Source organism: Meleagris gallopavo, chromosome 25, assembly GCF_905368555.1.
Source record: "Meleagris gallopavo chromosome 25, MGAL_WU_HG_1.1, whole genome shotgun sequence".
Taxonomy (NCBI): Eukaryota; Metazoa; Chordata; class Aves; order Galliformes; family Phasianidae; genus Meleagris; species Meleagris gallopavo.
Window position 1 is genome coordinate 5,336,649 of NC_139428.1, and position 21,861 is coordinate 5,358,509.

The following is a 21,861-nucleotide window of genomic DNA, read 5'->3' on the forward strand; positions in this document are numbered from 1 at the left end:
TTCAAGGTCACAGCGACGGAGACGGGTCACAGAACAGATCCAACTACAGAGGACAGAGCCTCGCGTGAGCTACACAACCTCCTGACAGCACCCCAACAATTCATTTTGTGCTCTGCATTTGGGTAAGCTGGTGATCAACTGGAAGAAGCCCAGCTCAGAGAGCCAAGAGCTGCCATCCCACACACTGGAAATCCAGGAGGAGCAGGCAGAACAGGTTCTGAAAACAACAGTAGGCAAGCAGCAAAAGGACAGACTCCCAAACAACGAGGAAGAGCATAATTTAACATCCATCATCAAAAGAAATAAGGGAAGAACACCACAAATGCAGAAGAAACAAGCTTGCCTTCAAAAGATGGAAAATGCTTATCAGAAGTACAGAAAGGTAATAAAACCATCAGAGCACAGAGGGACTGCATGGCTGAGGAGCAAGGGCACCCAGTTGTGCAGAAGAAACCAGTCCTTTCTGGAGGAAGTAGGCATAGGCAGCCTGAGCCCTGTGCTGTCCGTCCACACGGCCCCAAGCAAAGCCTCAGCTGCAAGCAGCTGCCGCCTGGTACCAAAGGCACCGGAGAAAACAATGACTTCTCATCAGCACCACCTTCCTCTGGGACTCCTGAGAGCCACGGCAGGCCTGAGATGCTGTGGAGGCAGGATAACAGGAGACCGGGAAACGCCTTCAGACCCTTCATTACAGCAGATTTTGTCCTGTGTAGTTTGACAGACTCCGGTCAGGAGGGAGGTGTGCAGCAAGGTATGAAAGGCACAAGAAGAAACAGAAGGCAGTATCTGGCTTGCAGCTACTGCAAGAGAGGAAATAACATCAACTCCTCCCCCCACCGGCAGTTAGAAAGGAAAAGGGAGGAAAGGCTGGCTATGACATCAGCTGTAAAATACCTGACAGGAGCTCTGACCTGGTCGGAATACACAGGGGCTGTGCTTTTAGCACCACGCCTGAGGAAACGAGAGGCACAAAGTCAGCAAGAGACGGCATTGCTATGGTGATACAAAGCATTGAAACGCTCGTTAGAGAGTGCAGAAGGAATTACAAGCCATGTTTTCAGCTGCACAGAAACGTCCTTGAGATAGGATCAGGCCAGAGGATCCACCCCCCTCAACTGTTAGTCTGTCATCTGCTTCCCTTCTTCCACTGTCTGCAGGTCAAGAAGGACACAGCAACAGATACAAAACGTAAAGGGGTTATTTTATTATTGATTCAGAGGTTAGACAAGGCACCATTTGATCTAGAAAGAAATGCAAAAACCCAATTAAGTGTTATTTGTGCAGATTAAGAAAGGTTCTTTTGCATTTCTTCAGCATTATGTGAATTCCAGCTTGGTCAAGATCACAGAAAAGCCACCTGATTGCCAAGGCAGGCAGGCTTGGACTAGCACCACAGCCCCTCAGTTCAGCAGCAGCAGAACCTGGAGAAGTCTATGCTGGGGTGGAGGAATGCAGCAGAACAAGAAAATCAAAACTTTCAGAAAAACACCACAGCAGACTTCTTTTTTTTTTTTTTTTTTTTGTTCTCCTCCTCCTCCACTTCAGAAAAGAGTCATTTGTTCATTTTGGTCCTCGCTGACAGGAAGAAGCTTTAGAAATCACAGCAAACCTTCAATAGCCTCCAGCTTCTGCGAGCCAGTGAGATGAGTCCTGAAAGCCCTGGAGAAGCCTGGAATGGTACCCAGCCCTACCCTGCTACGTGTCAGTGACCTGGGTCTGCTCACTGGTAGAGATGCTTCTTTGCAAAAGTTTTGCCTTCCTAAACACTGATTTCTAAGAGAAGGCCACCTCCTCTTCAGAATGATTCTGCTGAATAAGAAATACAAACAAAACACAACCAAGCCAACCCCTAATCCCCTTGTTTACCACCTCCTTTTTTCTTCCCATCTATTGTAACCCCCCTCCCAGCTGCCCTCCCTGCCTCCCTGCACCAGGAAGGCTGCAATGGCTGATGTAGCTGCGTGCAGCGTTTGGTGGTTCTCATCTGGTTCACGGAGTCACTCAGCTGGAACAAATGGGAACAAAGAAAAAAATACATTTAGGGAAAAAAACGAAATGGTTTATGGCATAAAAGGCTGTTGAGCTGGGTGCAAAGCAAACACAAGGGAGAAAAAGAAACGGAGAGTGGAAGAGCACCTTGTTCTTGCTGTGGAAACCTCAACCAGATTCAGGAATGCCAGCTGGCCAGAAACCCAGCATTATGGCAGCATTAGGGTACTGTGGCTCTTTCTTTGATTCTTTCAAGAAGCCAGGACAAAAGCTGCTTCCAGTCAGTTTCTTTACATCACTGAGGCAGAGGCAGCTCTAACGCATCTTTTCCACTGCCCCAGAGCACAGCAGTCCTGCACCAAGTGCTCACCCCACCTTCCTGCACACTGATGCCTTTTCTTGGGAGAACACAAGTGTTGAGGTGACGGCCACCCGGGGAAACTCAGGCAGCTGATGAAACCAGCACCCCTGGTTACTTTCAAATCCCCTCTCTGCACACTCACACGCTTTCAGGAGCGAGAAATCAACTGCTTTCAGTTTCTAGCATTATTTCCAGTTTGCTGAAAAGGAAGAGGGCCATTTTCCTGGAAAGAACATAGGAGGACAGAGTCATTTTCAGACAAAAGAGTAATTATCAAGAAAAACTGCAAGGGATTTCAGAGGACTGAGCACCTGTTCTGGACACAACCCAGCACAGGGAGGTGAGGGAGGCGTGCCGTCTTCCTTGAAAGAGGAGCCTCGGGAACATGAAATCAGTAAACACACACGTAAGGCCAAAGGACAAAGTTTCATCTGGGCCAGTCTGCATTTTCAGTGAGATCTTCTAGGCAGGGCTGGAAGCATACATGGACAAAGGTTGTCACCAGCCTTGCAAGGTTGTTTGTGGTGGTGTAATGGCACTGAAATGCCCAAGCAAGAACCACAAATGGACAGCCAGGACAAGCTGTTTGACTTGCTCGAGAAACAAGTATATTTCCATGAGCTCATAAAAATGGTCATTGGTTGAAGGCCATGTGAGGCCAGTGGTTAACAACTCTGTCCCCCGGGCTTTGAAAAACCATCTTTTGCAATAAGGCTTTATTTAGAATTGGGAGCAGGGGAAACTCAGCACACCTTCATCTCCTTGGCCAAAGCCAAGGGAAGGATGCAAGAATAGAACTGATATCCAAGTCCTTTTCTTGTCCTCCAGAAATCAAATCACTGCAATGACTGCAGTCTGACCAGAGACTTCGCGTTGTTTGTTTTTTGTTTTTTGTTTTTTTAAAAAGCCTCTCGCTAATATTTGCTATATTGGAGTCCATACCTCACCACACCTGAACCAGAAAAAGTTTTGAGTCCGCAAATGAGAAACTGAAAACCCCCACTGTCATTCACCCTATTTTTACACCACAAACAGCATCAGAACGGAGAGAAAACCGCGCTCTTGGGGAACCTGCTGTCCCACAGGGGACATGCAATGGAAACAAGTCTTCGCCCAGCCCCGAGCAGCAGCAGGCTGCACACCCAGCCAAGCTCTGCCTCCCACAGCTGCTCATCCTCTGGGGAGCAGCCAGGAGTAGCTGAAGTAGAGCTGCTTCTCCTGGGAGCTACAGCTGCAGAACGAACCCAAAGCCCCTGGACGCGAAGGGTGCGGAGCTCAGTTCTGACAGGCGGTGCTCAGCCGCACTGCGCCCCCTAGGGGCCGAATCGCCCACGGCTGCGGGCAGTGACGTCCACGTGCACTGAGATGGAAACCGTTCGTTTAATAGAGAATTAGCGAAGTCCTGCCTCGGGCGGCATCGTCCCCTCCTCATCTACTCTACTTAGCTCTTCACTCTCCCTGGCCCCAAAGAGACAGAGACAGAAAGAGAGACAGAGGTGGAGAAAGACAGACAAGGGTGAGCTCCATCCAGGGACGGAGCCCTAAACGAACATAACCAGATCTTTACATGTCGCTCTCGAGAAGGCTGCCAGGATGCTGGCAAACACCACATCAGGAGACTGGGAGGCATCCACCGCAGTATGGATCCCTCGCTTGCTGTAGTAGGAGACCAGGGGGGAGGTCTGTGTGTGGTAGGCCTTCAGGCGGGTTTTCAAGGCTGTTTCATTATCATCTGAACGGCGGATCAGGGGCTCTCCAGTGACCTGGGAGAAGCAAGGGGACAATCTCCAGCTAGCTGCAGCCTGGTGCACTCCCCCCTTCTCTGCGCAGCTACAACCCCTGCTCCCCTCCTCCAGGGTGGGCCGCAATGCAGCGCTGCAGAGGTGAGTCCCCAGGTCAGCATGGGAGAGCGGCGTGAAGCCAAAGCAGCCAGACCGAGTCCCAGAGCCGTCACTGAAGAAAAGGATTCAGCACGATGGTCTTTCCCTCACGCGCCATTCTGCTTGCTAAAAGGAGCCCCAAGACCAAATGCCAGCTACAGCTGCTCCCCAGGAAGGAAAGCAGTTGGGACCCACTGCAACTTCAGCTATGGACAGAGGCCACCAAGCTGAGACGTGGCAGAGCCCAGGCTCCACAGAACAGCCATCACCTTCACACATCCCTCTAGGCCTTGCTCCCTGCAGTGCTGTTGGCCTCGGCTGCCCAGGCAGTTCCCCACACTCCCCAGAAAGGCGGGACAGAAGGTGGGAGAAAAGGAAACAAGTTTTTTCCAGAGATGCTGCAAAGCACCAGCTAAACCCAAAGCAATGTAAGCTGTGGCCTCGGAGCTCACATACATCGTCCTTCATGTGCTCTTTCGGGGGTCTGAACTCCTCATGATAAGAGCGGCCACTTGCTGGGTGAATCAGCCTAAGACAGAAAGCAAGTGTCAGCAAAGGGGTCCTGTGCCAGGATGAATGAGGTCTCATGAACCTGCCATTCATCAGCACAGAAAAACCTGCAGTAGCAATACACCTAGCTTCTCTCTATTAGGAGAATGTTTTCTAGCTATTTTGGTACCAGCGGCCTCTTCAAGTGCTTGGGATAAAGTTGCACTAGGAAGTGGAGAAGGGGAGCACAAAGGTGACAGTGCCACAGCAAACAGCAGGAGACGTCTGCATCTCTGCACAGCCATGACTGATCCTGAACAGGAGGTTCAGCAGTGCCCAAACAGCTTGCATAAGGGAGAGGTAATAGCACTAGAGAAGCACAGATATTAGCTGTCAGACAGCAGGCTCAAGGGCTGAGCTGGGTCACCAAGGTTGTTGATTCAGATCAGCAACAGGCTGTGTTCAAATTGGCCCAGGCATGGAAGGCTCAAACAGAGCAGATATCTAATACAGGGCTTACTGCAGGGCTGGTCTCAGTGCTGTGACAATGACTAAAATGACCCTAAACAAGGACTCCTCTCCCATGAACAAGGAGCCCCCAGAGCTTTTGGGAGAGAAGAGTTACCGTCCGGTGATTCTCCGTATGAGCAAGGAGTCAGGGATGCTGAACTCAATGACGGAGTCCAGTTTCTCTCTCCTCTTCTCCAGGAGCTCATCCAGCTGCAAAAGCAAACACCCAACTCAGAGAGGCAGATGCAAGCCAAGGGCTCCCCATCTCCCAGAAGAAAAGAGCTGCCTGAGCAGCAGCTCTCGTACCATTTCAGCCTGCTTCACCGTGCGTGGGAAGCCGTCCAGCAGGAAGCCGTTCTTGCAGGGAGGGGTGTCGAGGTTGTTCTCAATCAGCTCCACCACCATCTCATCGCTCACCTGCAAAGAGGAGAGATGGTGCACGGTCAGAACAGGCAGCAGGATTTACACGCAGCTGCCCACCTGTGCCGGCACCCAGCCTGCACCAGAGCCTTTTTACAGCTGATCCCAGTCCCAAAGGCAGAATCACAGGTCGCTGCTGTAGCAGGGTGGAAGCTGCACGCTCCGACATGCCCACATCCGGGCTGTGCTCCCTGCTGTCAACTCTAAGGCTGCCCAATGAGCGAATGAGGCATTCCACACCAGGGACACCCCAGCCTGTGCAGTGAAGTTACAGCTCTGGTGCAAAGGTTGTTGTATTTCAAAACGGGCAATCAATCTTAAGACAAATTTCCTAGATGTCTTTTTTTTTTTTCTTAAGCCAATTCTCAGTACAACCACAGATACCAACATAACCTTTATTTCCTGTTACTTTGTACCTTCACTCACACGTCTCTGCGTAAGCAGGCCCGGCCAGGAAGGGCAAAGCACGTGAATTGTTCATTGATGCTTGTAAACCACGTGTGAAGGTAAATGCCCAAATAGCTGCTGTCAGACTCTGGCCCTGCTGGGCAGCTCTTTCCACATCACCACCTCAGTGTATCTCCGGAATCAGTGCCTTCTCTATGCTGCAGCATTTCAGAAGTACTACCAGGTGCTGCAGCCCCAAGAATGGCAGTGTTCCAACAACAGCTCTCCTTATCATCAGCAGGTGCTGCTTTCTCCAGTACGTACAGCTGAGACCCAGCAGGATTCAGGAGCAGGCTGTCACTGCACATAAACCTGACCATGAAGCACATGGGTGGGGAGCAGCCTGGGTAAAGCAACACTTCTGTGCTTTCCTGATTACCCCTTTCAGGGAAGGGATTAACACATAATTGAGCATAAAAAAAAACATCCCAGCTCCAAGTGCTGCTGTGCTCCCAGCTGAGTTATCGGACGGCCAGAGCACCCACCAGGACACAGCAGCACAGCACCCGCAGCCTCAGACATGTGGCAGATACCAGCACTCACCAGATAAGGTCCCTATCTTTCACAACCAGACCCAGTGTTGCAATGCACGCTTTAAGCTAAAGCTGGACATGTGCCACCTCGTTCCTGAGCCTGCAGTCTCCTTGGGGTGTTATGAGCCAGCGACAGCAAGCCGCAATGCCCCAAATCTGCCCACACTGCTTAGCTGTGGGGTAAGTCAGGTGTGCTGCTGTGCTGCCCCTCAGGTTCCCTTAAGGGATCTCAGTAATTTTGAAAGATAATTAGATCTCCGGAACAGAAATGCGCTAGAGAACCTAACCCTGGGACACAAGTATCTTTTGCACAGCATTACACTGTTACACTGTAATTCCCACAGCAACATTCCTAAGTCCACTTTCACCTTACAGTTCCAGGCAAGCAGAAGATCTGGGATGCAGATAAAAGGAGAAAGTCATCAACCCTGCAGTGGTCTGGAATGCGAAGTGACACCAGAACTGTGTAAAAGCTCCACGACAGAAAGGAACAACTGATGACACAGAGGCTGCTGGTAAGCAAGGAGAAGCGTGATGGGGGAGGATGCTTTTATAGGATGCTCCTCCTGCAGGGTAATAAGGAGAACCTCGCCTTCACCCTACAATCTGCCCTTCCTGCACGTACTGGGTTTTGTCACTTTGGCTTCTGACAAGGAGGTGCATTTTGGCCGCTGCTGGTACAGAGTGCTGTCAGTCCGTCCCCCCAGCTGCTACCCACCAGCTTCCCCGAATCCATCGTCTCTTTGAGCCGCTTGCCCAGCTCGGAGCCCGAGGCCACCATGGCCCGCAGCATGTCCCCCGTGGCCAGGTGGCAGACGCAGTACGTCTCGGCCAGCTTCGGAGCCTGCAGGAAAGGACGGACGGAAGGTGAGCGCCCGGCGATTTCAGCGGCGGCCCCGCGGCGCAGCGCCCGGCTCGGATCCGGGCAAGGAGAGGACGAGGCCGCTCCGATTTCGCTCCCACCGGGACGGGCAGCCCCAGACCCAAAATCACACCGACCAGACCTCGGCCCCACTTTCAGCAGCGGGACGGGACGGGACGGGACGCGCGGCTGCAGGAAACCCTACGGGAGCCGCGACAAAGGCCCGCACGCCCGGCGCTCCGGCGGGGCCGCCACGCACAGGCCCGGGGAGCCGGGCCCGAGGAGGCCGCACCGCGCCTGGGCTCGGCTGGCCGCCCCCTCACCTGGGTGCCCTTTCCGGCGCCGGGCGGCCCCAGCAGCACCGCGCGGATCCCCCGGCGGAGCCCCGCGCCCGGCGCCTGAGCGCGGCCGCCCCCCGCCTGCGCGCTCGGAGCCATGGCCGCCACCGACTGCGCCCGGCGGGGTCACGCGGACACGTGGTGGGCGGGGCCACGCACGGGGAGGGCGGGGTCACGCACGGGGTGGGCGGGACTATGCGAGTGATGGGCGTGGCTGCTGTGGCGGTGGGCGGGGCCGCGCGTGGGGCAGATGCGGGGCTTTGTGCGGGCGCGGCGATCGCCGCCGTGCGGAGCGGCTGGGCGTGAGCTGCCGGTGCGAGGCTTTCCTTGCACGGGGACCGAAGCCGCTCCGGGAGGAACCCTCGGGTGCGGCGCTGCCGGGCCGCAGCCTGAGAGCTCTCCGTGGCACAGCCGGCTCGCGGCTCGCTCGCCCCCGTCCTTTGAATCGCTTTGCCCTGAGTCCATCTGGATCCGCTCCTGCGCTGCCCGTGTGGCGGTGTGGGCACAAAAAGCCTTGGGCACTTGCGGGGAGCCGATGCCCCGCTGCAGGGAGTGTCTCTGTACAGCACGTATGTAGCCGCAGCTGCTCCCGGTGCCCGACCGAGGGTGGGACAGGGCAGGATCTCGCTGAAGAGCGGGGCTTCCCTGCCCGTGGCTGCCAGGAGAGCCCGTGACGGAGCCAGTGCTGAATACACCAAAAAAGGCTCCGGGTCCCTTTCATCTCCTGTATGGGGGCAGCTGCTCTGAGTGTTGTCTTCTCAGTGACCAGAGAGAAGGAATTGCAAATTAACAAGAAGAAAAAAAATCCGCTCATCCTGTGGTGTGAGTGGGAGGGAGCAATGGAGCCATTTCCAAGTGCACGAATGCAGGCAAAGGCAGACACAGGGCATCTGCATGTTTGGCAGGGCTGGCCCCGCTGCTGGGAAACACTGGCAGCAGCACGACAGAGGGCAGAGTCAGTCCCTGACATCTCCCTGCCCACCTCCTCTGGCCAACATCCCTACCAGGCAGGCGCTGCTCAGCTTTTATCTGCACAAAGCCTCGTTGCCCTGGAAGCGGTGCTTAGAGGTATTTTTGGCACTCTTCCCCAAGGATCCCCGCGCAAGCGATGCACGCGCAGCCACAAGCATCCTCAGAGCAGGGCCGGGCTGCGGGCAGGCTCACAGCTCTGTGCTGTCCAGCTGGGGATGAGCTACCAGCGCACCGGGGACGCGGTGAGAACCCAGGGTGTCTGAAGGGGGCAGCCCCAGCCATGGGAGTGGGTGGGCGGGGGGGGAATGGTGCTCGCTGTGCTCCGGGAAAGGGATGAAGGATGCTCGGAGGCGGCTCAGCCAATGGGGTGGCCGGGCTCGGTTGCCACGGCCACGGTCGTGAGGCAGAGCAGGAAAGGGTGCTGAGATTTGAAGGCTGAGGAGCTCCCCAGCTGCAGGCTTGGCTGGCCGAGGGTGCAGGGGCAGGCGGGGCCTCGGGGCAGGACGAACCGCTGCAGCTGAGGGCAGTTTGTTCTTGTGGGAGCCTCGTGGGCGTCGTCTGCTGAAATGCTTCCTAAGCTGGCGGAGCTGTGGGGGCTGCTGGCTTGCCTGGCGCAGGGAGGAGGGGAACAGAGGGCAATGTCTGGAGGCACTGAGTTTCGAAAATGGTCAGTAATGCCTCTGGGGGGTGAAGGGTAAGGCCAGAGGAGTTGCTCTCATTTTATGAGTATAAAGCTCCTAGAGCCTCCCAGCCCTTTCCCCATCTCTGGGCTTTGCTGCTGATGCTTGCTCAATGTGTTACAACACACTGCTGCTCTGGGGTCAGTGTGGTTTTTCTCCCAGTGCCTATCTGAAATGCTGTAAGTAGGTCCCTGCAGAGGAGGAGGTGCTGTTCAGCTCTGAGAAATGAAATGTTTGTCTCCTGCTCACTTCTGATCCGAGGGACAATTTTCCTGTAAAAGCCCTGCGGCTAGACCTGGCTTATTGGAGTGGAAATGTTTCCTGTGAGCTTGTGTTAGGTCTGCGGCTCCCTGGGTTATGGGATGTGCTGGATCCAAGGAAAGAGGCTGCTAAAGCTGCTCCACGAATTGTGTGAGCCAGGAAACACAACCGTGCTGCCTAGCTTGTCCTCTTGTTCCACGCACAGTGTCATGGAGAGAAGTGAAACTGGAAGCACAGCACAGATCCAGACCACGTCTAGGAGTGCTGCTTTCTTTAGAAATGCCTTGCTTTTCTTGAGGCTTGTGTGTCCAGAAGTGGACACACAGTCCACTCGGCAGTTTGAAAACCACAAGGAAACTTCTCCACCTGAAACACAGCAGGTCTAACTGCATGCCAGAGCACAAAAACGCGTTCTGGGATATAAAAACCATTGGCTTTGTTGTTCATGGCACTGGTGCCAGAACTGCTGCTGAAAAACACAGCTGCTGTGAACAAAAACACAGAGCTCTGCACTGCAGAGAAATGTGCCTCCTCCCCCTGGAGAGCACGCTTTAACCCTGGCGGTCTCTGAGTGCTGCTTTGGAGGAGAGCAGCAGGGGCTCCTCGGGGCAGTGCTCCCATACACGGCTGTGCAGGGCCGGGGGCACTTTGGGGAGCAGTTGGGGACGCGCTCACTGCTGGACTTTCCAGAGCTCTGCCTCTAACATTTCCTTTCTTCTTTCCAGCGTGTTGCATACTCAGGAGCCGTACTCTGCTCGAGGAGGCTTCACACTAGCGTTGTCACGCCTTGACCATGAACGGGTACCTGAATGAATCCAATTTCGTGATGGTGGAGGAGGGCTTCACCAGCAGGGACCTCCTGGAGAGCAGCCTGGTGGAGCTGTGCCAGGCGGTAAGGGCGGGCAGCTCTGCTGCGCTCTGCGTCCATCCCCCCCTGGAGCAGGTGGTGGCAGAGCAGCGACTGCCGCTCACTTCAGCTTTGTCGTAGGGTGACCAGCAGGCCTTCTTCGTGGCAGACCTTGGGGACATTGTGAAGAAACACCTGCGCTTCCTGAAGGCCTTGCCCCGAGTGAAGCCCTACTTCCCTGTGCGGTGCAACAGCAGCGGAGGGGTGATGCGGCTGCTGGCGGAGCTGGGGGCAGGCTTTGCCTGTGCCAACAAGGTGGCTGTGGGATGAGCGTTCGTTCTTTGGGCGTTCGTGGCAGAGCGGCTCGTTTTACGCGTTTCCGCTCACTTGCCGACGTCTACAGCAGCAAGAGTCTCCCCTGCTGTCAGAACCCTGCCGACACAGCCCAGAAATCCCCGTCCTGTTTGTCTGGTGATCCAGGCTTGCTCCCTCTGACCGACATTGTCTGTCTGTCTAACCGGTGTCCCATCTGGCAGGCTTGGCTGGCATCAGGGCACGTCCTGGGGTGCCACTGCCGCAGCCGTCCCCTCTCAGTGGTTTTAGGACTGAGCACAGAGCTCCCCGGTCCACCCTGCTCGCCGTTTGCTGATAGCCAGATTCCCAGGGAGAACCAAAGTTAAGCCACTTACTGGCACGTAATTAAACAGGACGTATGGGCAGGAGGAGAAAGCGTGGGGATTCGTTACAGCTCAGATCTCACTGCAGTTCACAGGGAAGATGTGTGCCAAACCTGCGCCTCCTCAGTTTTTCTGCTTGTTTTCTCTCCTCTTGGTCTTGTGCTGCATGTAAACACCTCGCCTCGACCTACCCATGTCAGGACAAAGCCCACTGTGACCCCTGTGAGCTCTTGTAGACCAAGAAAGTTTTCTTGAGAAAACTCGGGCTGCAGTGCTGGCGGTTTGCCCTTTGCAGTGCTACAGGCTGGCTGGGGCCATGGCCAAGCACAGCGGCGCAGTTCCCAGACCTGCCTCACGTGTGCTGTTTCCCTGCAGACAGAGATTGCAGAGGTTCAAAGCATTGGGGTCCCAGCTGACAAGATTTTCTACAGCAGCCCTTGCAAGCAGGTTGCCCACATAAAATATGCAGCCAGCCATGGTGTGCAGCTGATGACCTTCGACAACGAGGTGGAGCTGGGCAAGGTGGCCCGGAGCCACCCACAAGCCAGGTGGGTGTTGGTGCAGAATCTGGAGGCAGCATTGGACTGGGGGACGACGGCGGGGTTCGGAGAGGTGGCTGTGGGGTGCTGGAGGGCCCAAAGACTCAACGGTGTTTTTTGCTGTGCAGGATGCTTTTGGGTATTGCTGCTGACCCCAGCCCTTCTGCCCATCCAAGCATGATGTTTGGGGCCACGCTCAAGTCCTGCCGACGCCTGCTGGAGTCAGCAAAGGAGCAAGATGTGGAGGTTGTCGGCATCAGGTAAGGCACGTTGTCCTCGTCCCCTCGGGGTGCTGAGCTTCTGTTGGGCAGCCCTGCAGGGAGCTGTGCCCTGCTAGAACAATTCAGGAGTCCACTGAGCACTGCAGGCAGCGTGGTCTGGCTGGGGGCTGGCACTTGGGGAAGATATCCTTTGTTGGCACCAATCTGGGGCAGGTTTGGCCTGCAGAAGGGAGCTCAGTGGAGTGGGCTGGGCAGTCTCTCCCAGGAAGGTATGTGGGAAGCACAGAGCTGCTGTGGTGGGGATCTCTCAGTGCCATGTCCCCCTTCTGCCACCGTGGAATGAGCAGCCCTTCTGAACAGAGGCTGTGCCCTCAGCTTTCACCTTGGGAGCCACAGTCTGGAGCCCCAGGTTTTTGCCCAGGCTGTCGCAGAGGCACAACTGGCATTTGACATGGGCACAGAGCTGGGCTATCGAATGCACCTCCTGGACATCGGAGGGGGATTTCCTGGCACCGAGGACACCAGAGCCCAGTTTGAGGAGGTATGTGGCTCCCAGTGCTGCCTCTGGGCAGGCAGAGAGTGAGACTGGAGCTGGTTCCCTGCCCTGTGCTGAGCAGCACGACTGAGCTCACTCCAGGTACATCTTCCCATCCAGATTGCTGCTGTGATAAACTCTGCACTGGACATGTATTTCCCGGAAGGCTGTGGGGTGGAGATTGTTGCCACACCGGGGCGATACTATGTCACCTCAGCCTTCACCTTTGCAGCCAGCATCACTGGCAAGGAAGAGGTTCCCATGGAGCAGCCAGGCTCTGATGGTAAGTGGGACCACGGGATGGGTCTGCCTCTGTGCCCGTGTGCCCCTGAGCCTCTCCCTACTCCCCAGGGGAAGAGTCTGGCAGCAAGAGGAGCCTCGTCTATCACCTCAGCGATGGCATCTACGGTACCTTCAGCTGTGTCCTGTTTGACAGTCCCTGCCCCAAGCCTCTGCTGCACAAGGTGAGGATCCAGCCTGGCTGGAGAGAGCCCTGCAGAGTAGTGTGGTATTTCCTGTTGTCCTCTGGTGCTGAGTGCTCCTCCCATGCGTGAGATCTGCTCTGATCTGTGCAGTCCTTGAGAAGCATTTTTGGGACTGATAGCTGGTCCTTCTGTTTTGGGGCCAGATTCTCATCTTGTGTAAAACTGCTTGGTGTCGTGGTGCAGATGCCCTCTTCTCATGTGGCCACATGATCTGTCCCCTGCAGAAGCCCTGCCCAGAGCACCCCTTGTGCAGCAGCAGCCTCAGGGGTCCCCTGGGTCACGCAGAGGACCAGATTACCAATGATGTGGAGCTGCCTGAGCTGCAGGATGGGGACTGGCTGATTTTTCGGGACATGGGTGCCTACACCATCGCAACTTCATCCCTGTGCGGTGGGTGTCCCCGGCCACACGTCACCTATGCCATGTCCCGCCTGGCCTGGTAAGAGAGAGCCCTGTGTGAGCAGGCTGAGGGCAGGACTGCCTGTGGGAGACACTGAGCTGCCCTTGATCTGGGCTCCCTGAGCAGATCTGGGTTAACCATCCTGTGACGTTTCATGAGTGAGTGCCTCCTGCTCCCTCTGGGTGTCTCTGCCTGCAGGAAGGCCCTCCAGCTCCTCCAGGGGAAGCCACCGCCAGCAGAAGATGACCATGAGAGCGCCTGCACTCCGCTATCATGCGGCTGGGAGATGGTGGAGTCCCTCTGCGTCCCACCGGTCTTCACCCCAGCCAGCATCATCTGAGCAGGGAAGGCCCACGCCAGCACCCTGCACCCACAGAGCTGCAGGCACAGCTCAGCATAGCACGGTCCTGCTCCTCCTGCTTGTACGGTGCTGCGTGTGCTCAGCAGGTTTGGGTGCTTTCATAGGAGTTATGGTAATAAATGGGTGTTGAGCCTGGCTCGGGTTTTGCCATGAGGATCCTCTGGGGTTCCCTCCCCTCCCTGTGCCTGAGGTGGCAGAAGATCCGGCTCAGATGAGCAGTTGGCTGCATAATGAGGCCATGCTCATTAGAGATGCCAAAGCTGTTGTCCCCAGCCTTAGAGGTGCCCTGGGGCATGGGGGGATGTGAGGACAGCATGTGGGTTCTGGGATGTGGGTGCTGCTAGGGGGTGGCTGAGGCTCACTGGGAGCCTTAATGAACCCTCCTGCCCTAATGAGCACTTCTGCTTGTGGTGCCACATTGTCCCAGCGCTGCGATGGGAGGCCATAAAAGCCAAAGATTGGAACACTGTGAGAGCCTGAAAGCCAGGGGCTGGGGACACGGGGAGCACTGGAAGACGCTAGGGGAAAATGGGAACACTGGGGGACACTGGAGGATACTGGGAGCAGTGGGGTACCCTGCGAGACCTTCGAAGCACCGGAGACACTGCGGGACAATGGGGACACGGGGCGCGGCCGCCCGGAGGGTGCCGCGGAGGCCTGCAGGGGGCGCCGGGGCGCGGCGGACTGTTTTCCCTCCGTACCGGCAGAGGGCGCCGCAGCCGGGAGGGCCGCTCGCGCCGCCCGTCTCTCTGGTTCCGCCGTCAAGCGCGGCGCGGGTGTCGCGGTTGCGGCCGCGCTTGACGGCGAGCAGCGTCGCGAAAGCCCCGTGAAGGACGGCGGCGGGCCGGTCGGCGAGGGGCGGAGCGGAGCCGGTTTCGAGCCCACGGCGGTGTCGCGGTAGGGTCAGCGTCGGGAGCGGGGTCAGCGTCGCGACAGCACCATGCCGTTCTGGGACCTGCAGCGACAGCTGGGCATCGACATGGACCGGTGGCTGCTGCGGCAGAGCACGACGCAGCCGTACGGGGTGGCCGGGGCGTGCCACGCCTTCGAGCGGGAGTGGGTGGAGTGCGGGCACGGCCTGGGCCAGACCCGAGCCCGCCGCGAGTGCCAGCCCGAGTACGAGGACTTCATGGAGTGCATGCACCGCACCAAGCTGGTGAGCCCGGCGGGGGGGAGCGCGGCACGGCGGCACGGGAAGCGCGTGCGGAGCCCCGGGGCGGCGCCGCGATCCTCCGTGCGCGGCCCGACGGCGCCGCTGCGATTCCGAGCGCCGTCCCGGAGGCGCCCGAGGCCGCGGTGGGCCCTGGGGGGGCGGGCAGCCCGCGGCATCTCTGAGGTCCCTTCCGACCCGACCGTTCTGCCGTTCTCTGGTTCTGTGGCTCTGTCATCCCCTGTGTGCTTCCCCAGGCTCTGCGGTTGAAAAAGATCCTGGAGCAGAGGGACAAGATGATCAAGGAGGGGAAGTACACCCCGCCCGAGCACCACAAGGGTGAGAAGGACAGCCGGCCCTGAGGCACGGGGACCTGCAGGGGACCCGACAGCACTCGTCTGCAGCCATGGAAGCGAACCATCTGAAGGAGAGCACCGGGCACGATGGGGCTTTGCTGCAGCCATCCTGGTGCTGGGAGGGCTCTCCAACAGCCCGGGGCAGAGGAGTGCGGTGCTAGTGTGGGGCATCATTGCTTTGGCTAGTAAATGTCTCCTTTGGAGCAGCGTTCTGCTCTGACTTGTCTTCCTTTCTGAACCAAGAGAACTTCTAAACCCCCTTGAAAAGCTGCCCTGGTGCTGGGATGACCAGGAGCTGCTGGTGTTGTGCCCCTGTCTTGTGGGGCCATGGTGGGTTCCTTCATGCTCACACCTGCAGGCAGGGCAGCCAGCCCTGAAATGGGGGAGCGGCCTAAAGGAGCAAAATCTCATCCAAATGTGTCCTGGAGAACTTCTTAAAGAAAAGCCCGTGCCCAGTGTGGTTTTACAGGCAGGGTACGTGGTTGGTGTTTGTTGGGCTGCCTGGGCCGCTTTCCAGGTGGTGGTATTGGCCTGAGAGGTGAAAATCTGGTTAAAACAGCTCTCTGATGAGGATTTGGGCAGCAGCATCCAGACTCAGTTTCTCTCCCACCCCTTCGATCTGTGTGAGATTCCCTCTGTGCAGAGGCTTTGCTCTGTAATGCTGTGTGTCAGCTCGATCTATTGATGCGCTGACTGCAGCAGCCCCAGGGCTCTGGCAGCTGGGACTGCCCACACCGATGTGCTTTTCCTTTTAAAAGGAAGATTTCTCCCCAGTCCCTCCAAATTCAGCACAGTTTTGTAACAGCATTAAAGCAGTGGAGTACCTGGAAGTTGAGAGGGGAAATGTCTGTGCTTTAATCCAAGGTTTTAATACCAGTGATTGTGGGTTTAATGCTTAATCTTTGATCCAGGTAGAGCATGTGAGGTTCCCGATCCTCACAAATCCCCACGCTGAGATGGCAGATGACAGCAGCGTGGTTCCAGCTGCAGCAGGCAGGGCTGGGCTCTGCCGAGAGGCACCAGTGCCCGCAGTGCCATCCCAGGGGATTTTGTCCCTTGTAGGACCCGTGCCAGCCCGCAGAGGCTGCTCCCTTCCCCCAGCCCCAGCTGGGCCCCCTGCTGCAGCCCAGGTGAGTGGGTGTGTGGGGGACGGGGCTGCTGGGAGCTCAAGGCTGAGTCCTTCATGCTGGGAGGCTGCTGCTTCTGTTTGGTGCACTCTGCTGCACCTTGAGTTTTTTCTCTTCCAGGTTATTCCAAAAAATGTATTTATCGTCAATTTCAGTATTTTCCTCCTATTTCCCACCCATGGCCATATTGCTGAGCCCTGGATGGATCCAGGTGTGATTCTGGAGAGGGGACTCCTGGCACCGTCTGCATGAGCTCTGAATCAGTCTGGTGGTGCCCACGAGCTGCCAGAGGTGGGGCGGCTGCATGACTTTCTGTAACAGCCCCAAAGCGCTCAGAGATCTTTCAGATCTTTCAGATATGAAAACTGTTTGGTGGTGATTAATTCCAATAGAGGAAATCTTACCTAATATTGCTGCTGTTCCACTGGATGAAAGAGTTCCAGGTATAAAAGGTGAGGGGAAGCTTTGGGTGCAAAAATGAGGGAAAACGTCAGAAAGAGGAAAGGGTGTGAAGAAATGGGCAGAAATAGGAATAGTTTGGGGCCTGTGGTCACTGCTTTGTGAAGTGCAGGGGTGGCCCCGAACTGGGAGAGCTGCATTTCCAGGGAGAGAAAAAAAGTGCAGAGCAGAACCCTGGCGAGTTGCTGCTGTCGGGAGTGACTCATGTAATTGAGCTGTCCAGATGTCAGAGGAAATGCTGAAATATATCCAAACACTTCTGCCTCCCAAGCGGCTCTTTAGACCGATCCAAAATCTAATTGCTCTGCAATAGATGTGAATGCGGCCAGGGCGAGCGGTGCAGCAGCAGGGATGGAAAGCAGCTGAGACACTCATTGTAGTTAAAAGCTGAATGGGAAACTTGGGCTGATAAGGAAGGTTATCAAAGAGCTGATGACAAACGTTGAGTTCGTGGAGAGACAAATGCATCTCCGGAGAGGAGCGGGGATGGAGGCGGGGCGGCTGGGATGGGGCTGAAGTCACAACTCCAGGAGCCTCTCGTTGCCTTCCCAGCTGCCCTGCGTGCTGCTCCCACGCTGCACTCCTGGAGTTCTCCTCCGCTGAGGTCCTCTTTCCCACAACCTGGCATCTGTTGGGGTCTGCGGAGGAAGGAGAGGCCCCGCAGCCCCCCGAGTGCTGTGCACCTCCAGCTCTGTGCAGGAGAGAAACAAAGCTCTTGGGAGATGAATAATTGATACAAAGTCGGGGAAAAGGCAGTTGGAGCTGCGGGCTTTGGCAGAGGCTCCGATGAGGGAGAGGGGGGCTGACCCCGGGCTGAGCTGCCGAGAGCTCATCTGCGCCGTGTGGCTGAGGCCCAGCGGCATCACGCACAGCAGTGGGGCGTCCATCCACGAACCCATTCCACGCTGCAGGAATGGGGTGGGGTGGCTCGGGAGGATGCGTGCAGTCGGTTCTGCAGCCCCCGCCCCCCAGCCCGGAGTAGCGACTCCCCAATCCCAGGCAGCAAAACAACGTGTGGCCTTAACCCAGATTCACAGCACAAATAATCCAGATCAGCAACAGTGCGCTGCGAGGGAACCTTAGAAATGCATTTTGGGTGTGAAATGTGTGCAGGTTGGAACAGGCTGTGTTTCCTGGCCGCTTTTCTTAATTTATTTGGGATTTAATATGGTGCAAACGTGCCCGATTGCTCTGAGGCCTCCACAAGGGATGGGGCCGAACCCCGGCGGGTGGCACAGAGCAGAAGTGACAAAGGGACGCATCCCGCAGGGATCCACGGCGCTCAGCCCTGCGCGTGATTTCCTCCCCTGCTGCTGCTGCCATTGGGCTCAGTGTCCCCGGCCGTGCTGGGGCCGCACTTTGGGCATCCGCCCCCCGGGGGTTTCAGCCGAGCGTCCCCCTGCGCTCCCCTCCCTGCTCTGCCTCTGAGCTGCCGGGAAACACGCGGCTCTCGCGGCTGCTTCCGGAGCATCCCTTCCTTGCGGGGCGCTCGGCGTCGCCTGTTCCTCACCCGAGGTGCTCGGGAGATAACCGTGGGACGGATTCAGATGAGATATGAGAACCCACTGGGGAGAAATGCCGCGAGCGGATGGCTGCGCCCAGACCCCGGGGCACGGGGACGATGCGTCCCGGCTGCCTGCAGCACCCCGGGGGCAGCCGTGCCGGCCCGGGGCCGTGGCATAGAGCTCCCGTCCCCTGCACCCCGCTCGTGGCCCCGCGGTGCTCCCGGCACCGCTGCGGTTGATCGATGAGCGCTGTAATTAGCCGGTGGGGGGAGGCAGGGATGGGGGGGAAGGCGGGGCGGGATGGGAGCGGGGGGGTTGTTGGGTGCCCTGCGGAGGCTCTGGGAACGGGGGTGCGTGGGGGGGGGGGAGGGGGGCACTGGGATTGGGGCACCCTGGGGATGGGGGCACCCCGGGGCAGCCGCCTTGCTGAGGCGGCCCGATGTAGAGGTGCCCGGCGGGGCTGGCGCAGGGACGGGCACCAGGACCCCCCCGCCGCTCCGTTGCCGCCCCGGTGGGCAGGGCCGGGCCGGGCCGGGGGAGGCGCCGAGCGGCGGAGCGGGGAGAGCGCGGCGGGGCCGTACCGGGAGCGCACGGCGGCGCCGGGAACGGCCGCACCGGGAGCGGAGCGGGAGCGCCGCGCTCTGCCCGCGCAGATCCGGGCCGCGCAGCGCCGCACCGCACCGAGCCGGGGGTGAGCGGGGCCGGGGAAGCGGGGATGCGGCGGGAGAGGCTGCGGGGTGGGGATGGAGCGGAGTCGGGCGGCAGCGGCGAGCGGGGATGGAGCGCGGAAAGGCGGCGTTGAGGACGCGCTGCCCCCGCACCTGCGGCCCCCCGCAGATCGCTCCCGGCCCCGCACCGCCCCGCGCTGGGGCTGCCCGCACGCCGGGGTGCGTTTTCCGCAGCTTTTCTGTGGGGGTGAATGAGTCATGGAAGCCATTCTCCCTTTCTTTCCATTTTTTTTTTTTTGGGGGGGGGGGTCTCTTTGTTCGCGTTTTGCTGAGGAAATGATGGGGATAAGGAAAGGCTCTGCGCGATGGAGGGCTGTGGCACAGCGGCTGTGGGAGCCCCACACGTTTCCCTGCCCGAGACAGACGATACAATGGGAATTATTTTAAATACGCTTCATGCAAGGTGCTCATTTGCCCAGCGTGTGTGTGCCACACAGCTCTCCCCCTCCTCGCTGCAGGGAGCCCTACCATTTTCTCCTGACACAATTAATGGGATTTTTAAGGCTGCTCCCACTCGGAGGGGGAAAAAAAAAAAAACAGGTACAAAGGGCAGCGCGGGTCTGATGGCTTCTGCTTGTGCCGAGCACAAAGAAATGGAGCCCGGAGGCTGCGCTGTGTTTGTGGCACCGAGCCGGTGCCGGGGATGCCACTGTGGGTTTTGGGCGGAGGGGTGGCTGTGCTGCCGGCCCCATTCCCGGGGCAGCGGCTTCCCGGCGATGGGGAAACTGAGGCAGCGCTCAGGAGCGGCGGGAGGACGTGCAGACATCGGCACGAGGGAGACGTGGCCGAGGTGGGACGGTCCTTCCTCTGTCCCCCGGCGCCCGCGGTGGGAGGGAGCGGCCGTTGTCCCGTTGTCACGCGGTGTTCGCTCCTCCCGCAGCTGCTGCCCTGCTGGCCATGTCGTCCTCCGACGAGGAGACCCTCAGCGAGCGGTCGTGCCGGAGCGAGCGGTCGTGCCGGAGCGAGCGGTCGTACCGCAGCGAGCGCTCGGGCAGCCTCTCCCCGTGCCCCCCCGGGGACACCCTGCCATGGAATCTGCCCCTGCACGAGCAGAAGAAGCGGAAGAGCCAGGACTCGGTGCTGGACCCGGCCGAGAGGGCTGTCGTCAGAGTCGCAGGTAACGCAGCGCCCGGGGTGGGGTCTCCCAGCGGTGGAGATGACGGCAGCGGCCGGTCCTGTGCCCCATAGAGCCGCAGCACGGGATGCCCACGTCTGGAGCTCTGTGGCGCTGGGGAGAATGCGGCCAGGGTGACCCTGCTGCCATGTGGCCAGGCCGTCAGCTGCCATCGGCTGCTGGTTGGCATGGCTTGGGGTGGATGGAAGGGTGTTGGGTGTGTTTGTGCCCAGAGGTTGGGAATGGTGCTCACAAGTGAGCTGGGGGGGAGGGCAGGGGGCTGTGGCCATTGGTGGCAGTGAGATTTGGCTCCGTGGTGGCTTTGGGCACGGCTGCGGCTCAGGTCTTGCTCTCAGCTGACGATGGGTCACCTCTGGGACTCATTGGGTGACGTTAGGAGGCCTCATTAAGGGCTGAGTGGCTCCTTGCTGGAGCAATGCCCCTGGCCAGACTCAGGCAGGAATTCGCCCCGGGAGGCTTGGGGTTTCCTCCCGGGTTTGGCTGTGTGCCGGGGCTTCTGGGGCAGCCGGTGCCACACCAAAGGGCCACGCTGAGCCCTGACTGTGCTGGTGGCACAGGGACACCGAGTTCCCCCGAGGGCTCTGAGGGTGCAGCCCGTGCTGCAGGGCGGAGGAGGAGGATGCTGGCTGCCATGCTGGGATGTTGGCACCTCCAGACCCCTCCAAAGAGCCCCAGGGAAACCTCAGACCCTGACTTTGGTCTGCCCATGGGAAAACAAGAGATGGACCGAGCCCTCAGCCCCCACCAGCCCTGCCTCGCCAGCACCGCAATACCCATCCCCAGTACCAGCACACGGGGCTGTGTGCGCTCTCACGTGCTCTGGGCAGGAAGAACCAGTTGATTCAAATGAAGGCTCTGAAAGCGCCGTCTGGGACCGGGGGGAGGCAAATGCGCAGGGTGCGGCCCGGCCCTGCCCCACCGCCAGCGCCGCGGGCAGCGAACAGCCGCCCGGTCCTGCCCCGGTCCCGTCCCACCCGCACAGCCCCGCTGCGAGCACCGGGATGGGGATGCCGAGCACCCATCGTCGCGCTGGGTTGATCCAACCCATGATTAAAGGCGAAGGGATGTCACAAAATCCGATCTCATGCAGAGTTCCCATTAAAAATAACTCGTGTGGTGCAAATAGACAGCGCCGAGCTGGGAAGAAAGAGTTGGAGACAGTTTGGTGTCAGCGGTTTGCAAAGGAGCTGAAATGTTGATTCGGAGCTTTGCATTACACAACGCTCACCCCACACCCGGGGGGGGATCCGTCCCTCTGGGCCCGGATTGGGGGCAGCGGCTGCTGCAGCGCTGGGCTCTGTGAGCAGTGCGGGGACACTGCGGGCACAGTGCCGGGGGTCGTGGACAGCTCTCAGCCCCCCGAGCCCCCCTCACGCTCTCTGTGCCCTGGGGGAGTGCGGTGGCACCGCCGGGACAGCGCTGTCAATGCGGGGCCGGGTGGTCACGGTCCCCTCTATGGCCACTGGAGCGAGGAAATGGGGACGTGGCGAAGCCCCTGGCAGGGCAGAGCAGCTGGCAATGGGGCCGGGGGCTGCCGGTCCGCGTGTCTTCCTGGGGGTGACGGCTGCGGGGGGGGGGCCGCTCTTCAAGGACC

General features: G+C 58.4%; 4 protein-coding genes across 20 annotated transcripts in view; 3 read left to right on the plus strand and 1 right to left on the minus strand.

Moving 5' to 3' along the window:
• Nucleotides 1-1,180: 1,180 nt before the first annotated feature.
• On the minus strand, nt 1,181-7,985 carry AK2 (adenylate kinase 2). Of its 2 annotated transcripts, XM_085208585.1 has the most exons (7): nt 7,815-7,985; nt 7,348-7,473; nt 5,536-5,646; nt 5,345-5,439; nt 4,687-4,759; nt 3,918-4,113; nt 1,181-2,005 (listed from the first exon to the last, which is right to left on the minus strand). In XM_085208585.1, exons 1-7 carry the CDS (start codon nt 7,926-7,928, stop codon nt 1,998-2,000), a joined length of 723 nt encoding a protein of 240 aa, XP_085064711.1. In that variant the 5' UTR covers nt 7,929-7,985; the 3' UTR covers nt 1,181-1,997. The 2 variants fall into 2 exon arrangements, with proteins under 2 accessions (XP_085064711.1, XP_085064710.1); XM_085208584.1 differs by lacking the exon at nt 1,181-2,005 and having other exon boundaries at nt 2,038-4,113.
• On the plus strand, nt 7,397-13,943 carry AZIN2 (antizyme inhibitor 2). Of its 9 annotated transcripts, none has more exons than XM_085208499.1 (10): nt 7,397-7,496; nt 10,468-10,634; nt 10,731-10,904; nt 11,642-11,814; nt 11,934-12,065; nt 12,402-12,567; nt 12,682-12,844; nt 12,913-13,025; nt 13,190-13,485; nt 13,645-13,942. In XM_085208499.1, the coding sequence occupies exons 2-10, from the start codon at nt 10,536-10,538 to the stop codon at nt 13,784-13,786; spliced, it is 1,458 nt and encodes a 485-aa protein (XP_085064625.1). In that variant the 5' UTR covers nt 7,397-7,496; nt 10,468-10,535; the 3' UTR covers nt 13,787-13,942.
• A 658-nt stretch (nt 13,944-14,601) lies between these two features.
• Nucleotides 14,602-15,521, plus strand: NDUFS5 (NADH:ubiquinone oxidoreductase subunit S5). Its single transcript, XM_085208586.1, has 2 exons — nt 14,602-14,963; nt 15,215-15,521. Exons 1-2 carry the CDS (start codon nt 14,748-14,750, stop codon nt 15,317-15,319), a joined length of 321 nt encoding a protein of 106 aa, XP_085064712.1. The 5' UTR covers nt 14,602-14,747; the 3' UTR covers nt 15,320-15,521.
• A 4,493-nt stretch (nt 15,522-20,014) lies between these two features.
• The window catches only part of MACF1 (microtubule actin crosslinking factor 1), a 113,489-nt gene continuing 111,642 nt past the window's right edge, over nt 20,015-21,861 (plus strand). For all 8 annotated transcript variants that reach the window (XM_085208905.1, XM_085208906.1, XM_085208910.1 and 5 more), the window contains exon 1: nt 20,015-20,249. In XM_085208905.1, coding sequence (XP_085065031.1) covers nt 20,030-20,249 — 220 coding nt within the window. In that variant the 5' untranslated portion in view covers nt 20,015-20,029. The remainder of the gene's footprint in view (nt 20,250-21,861) is intronic.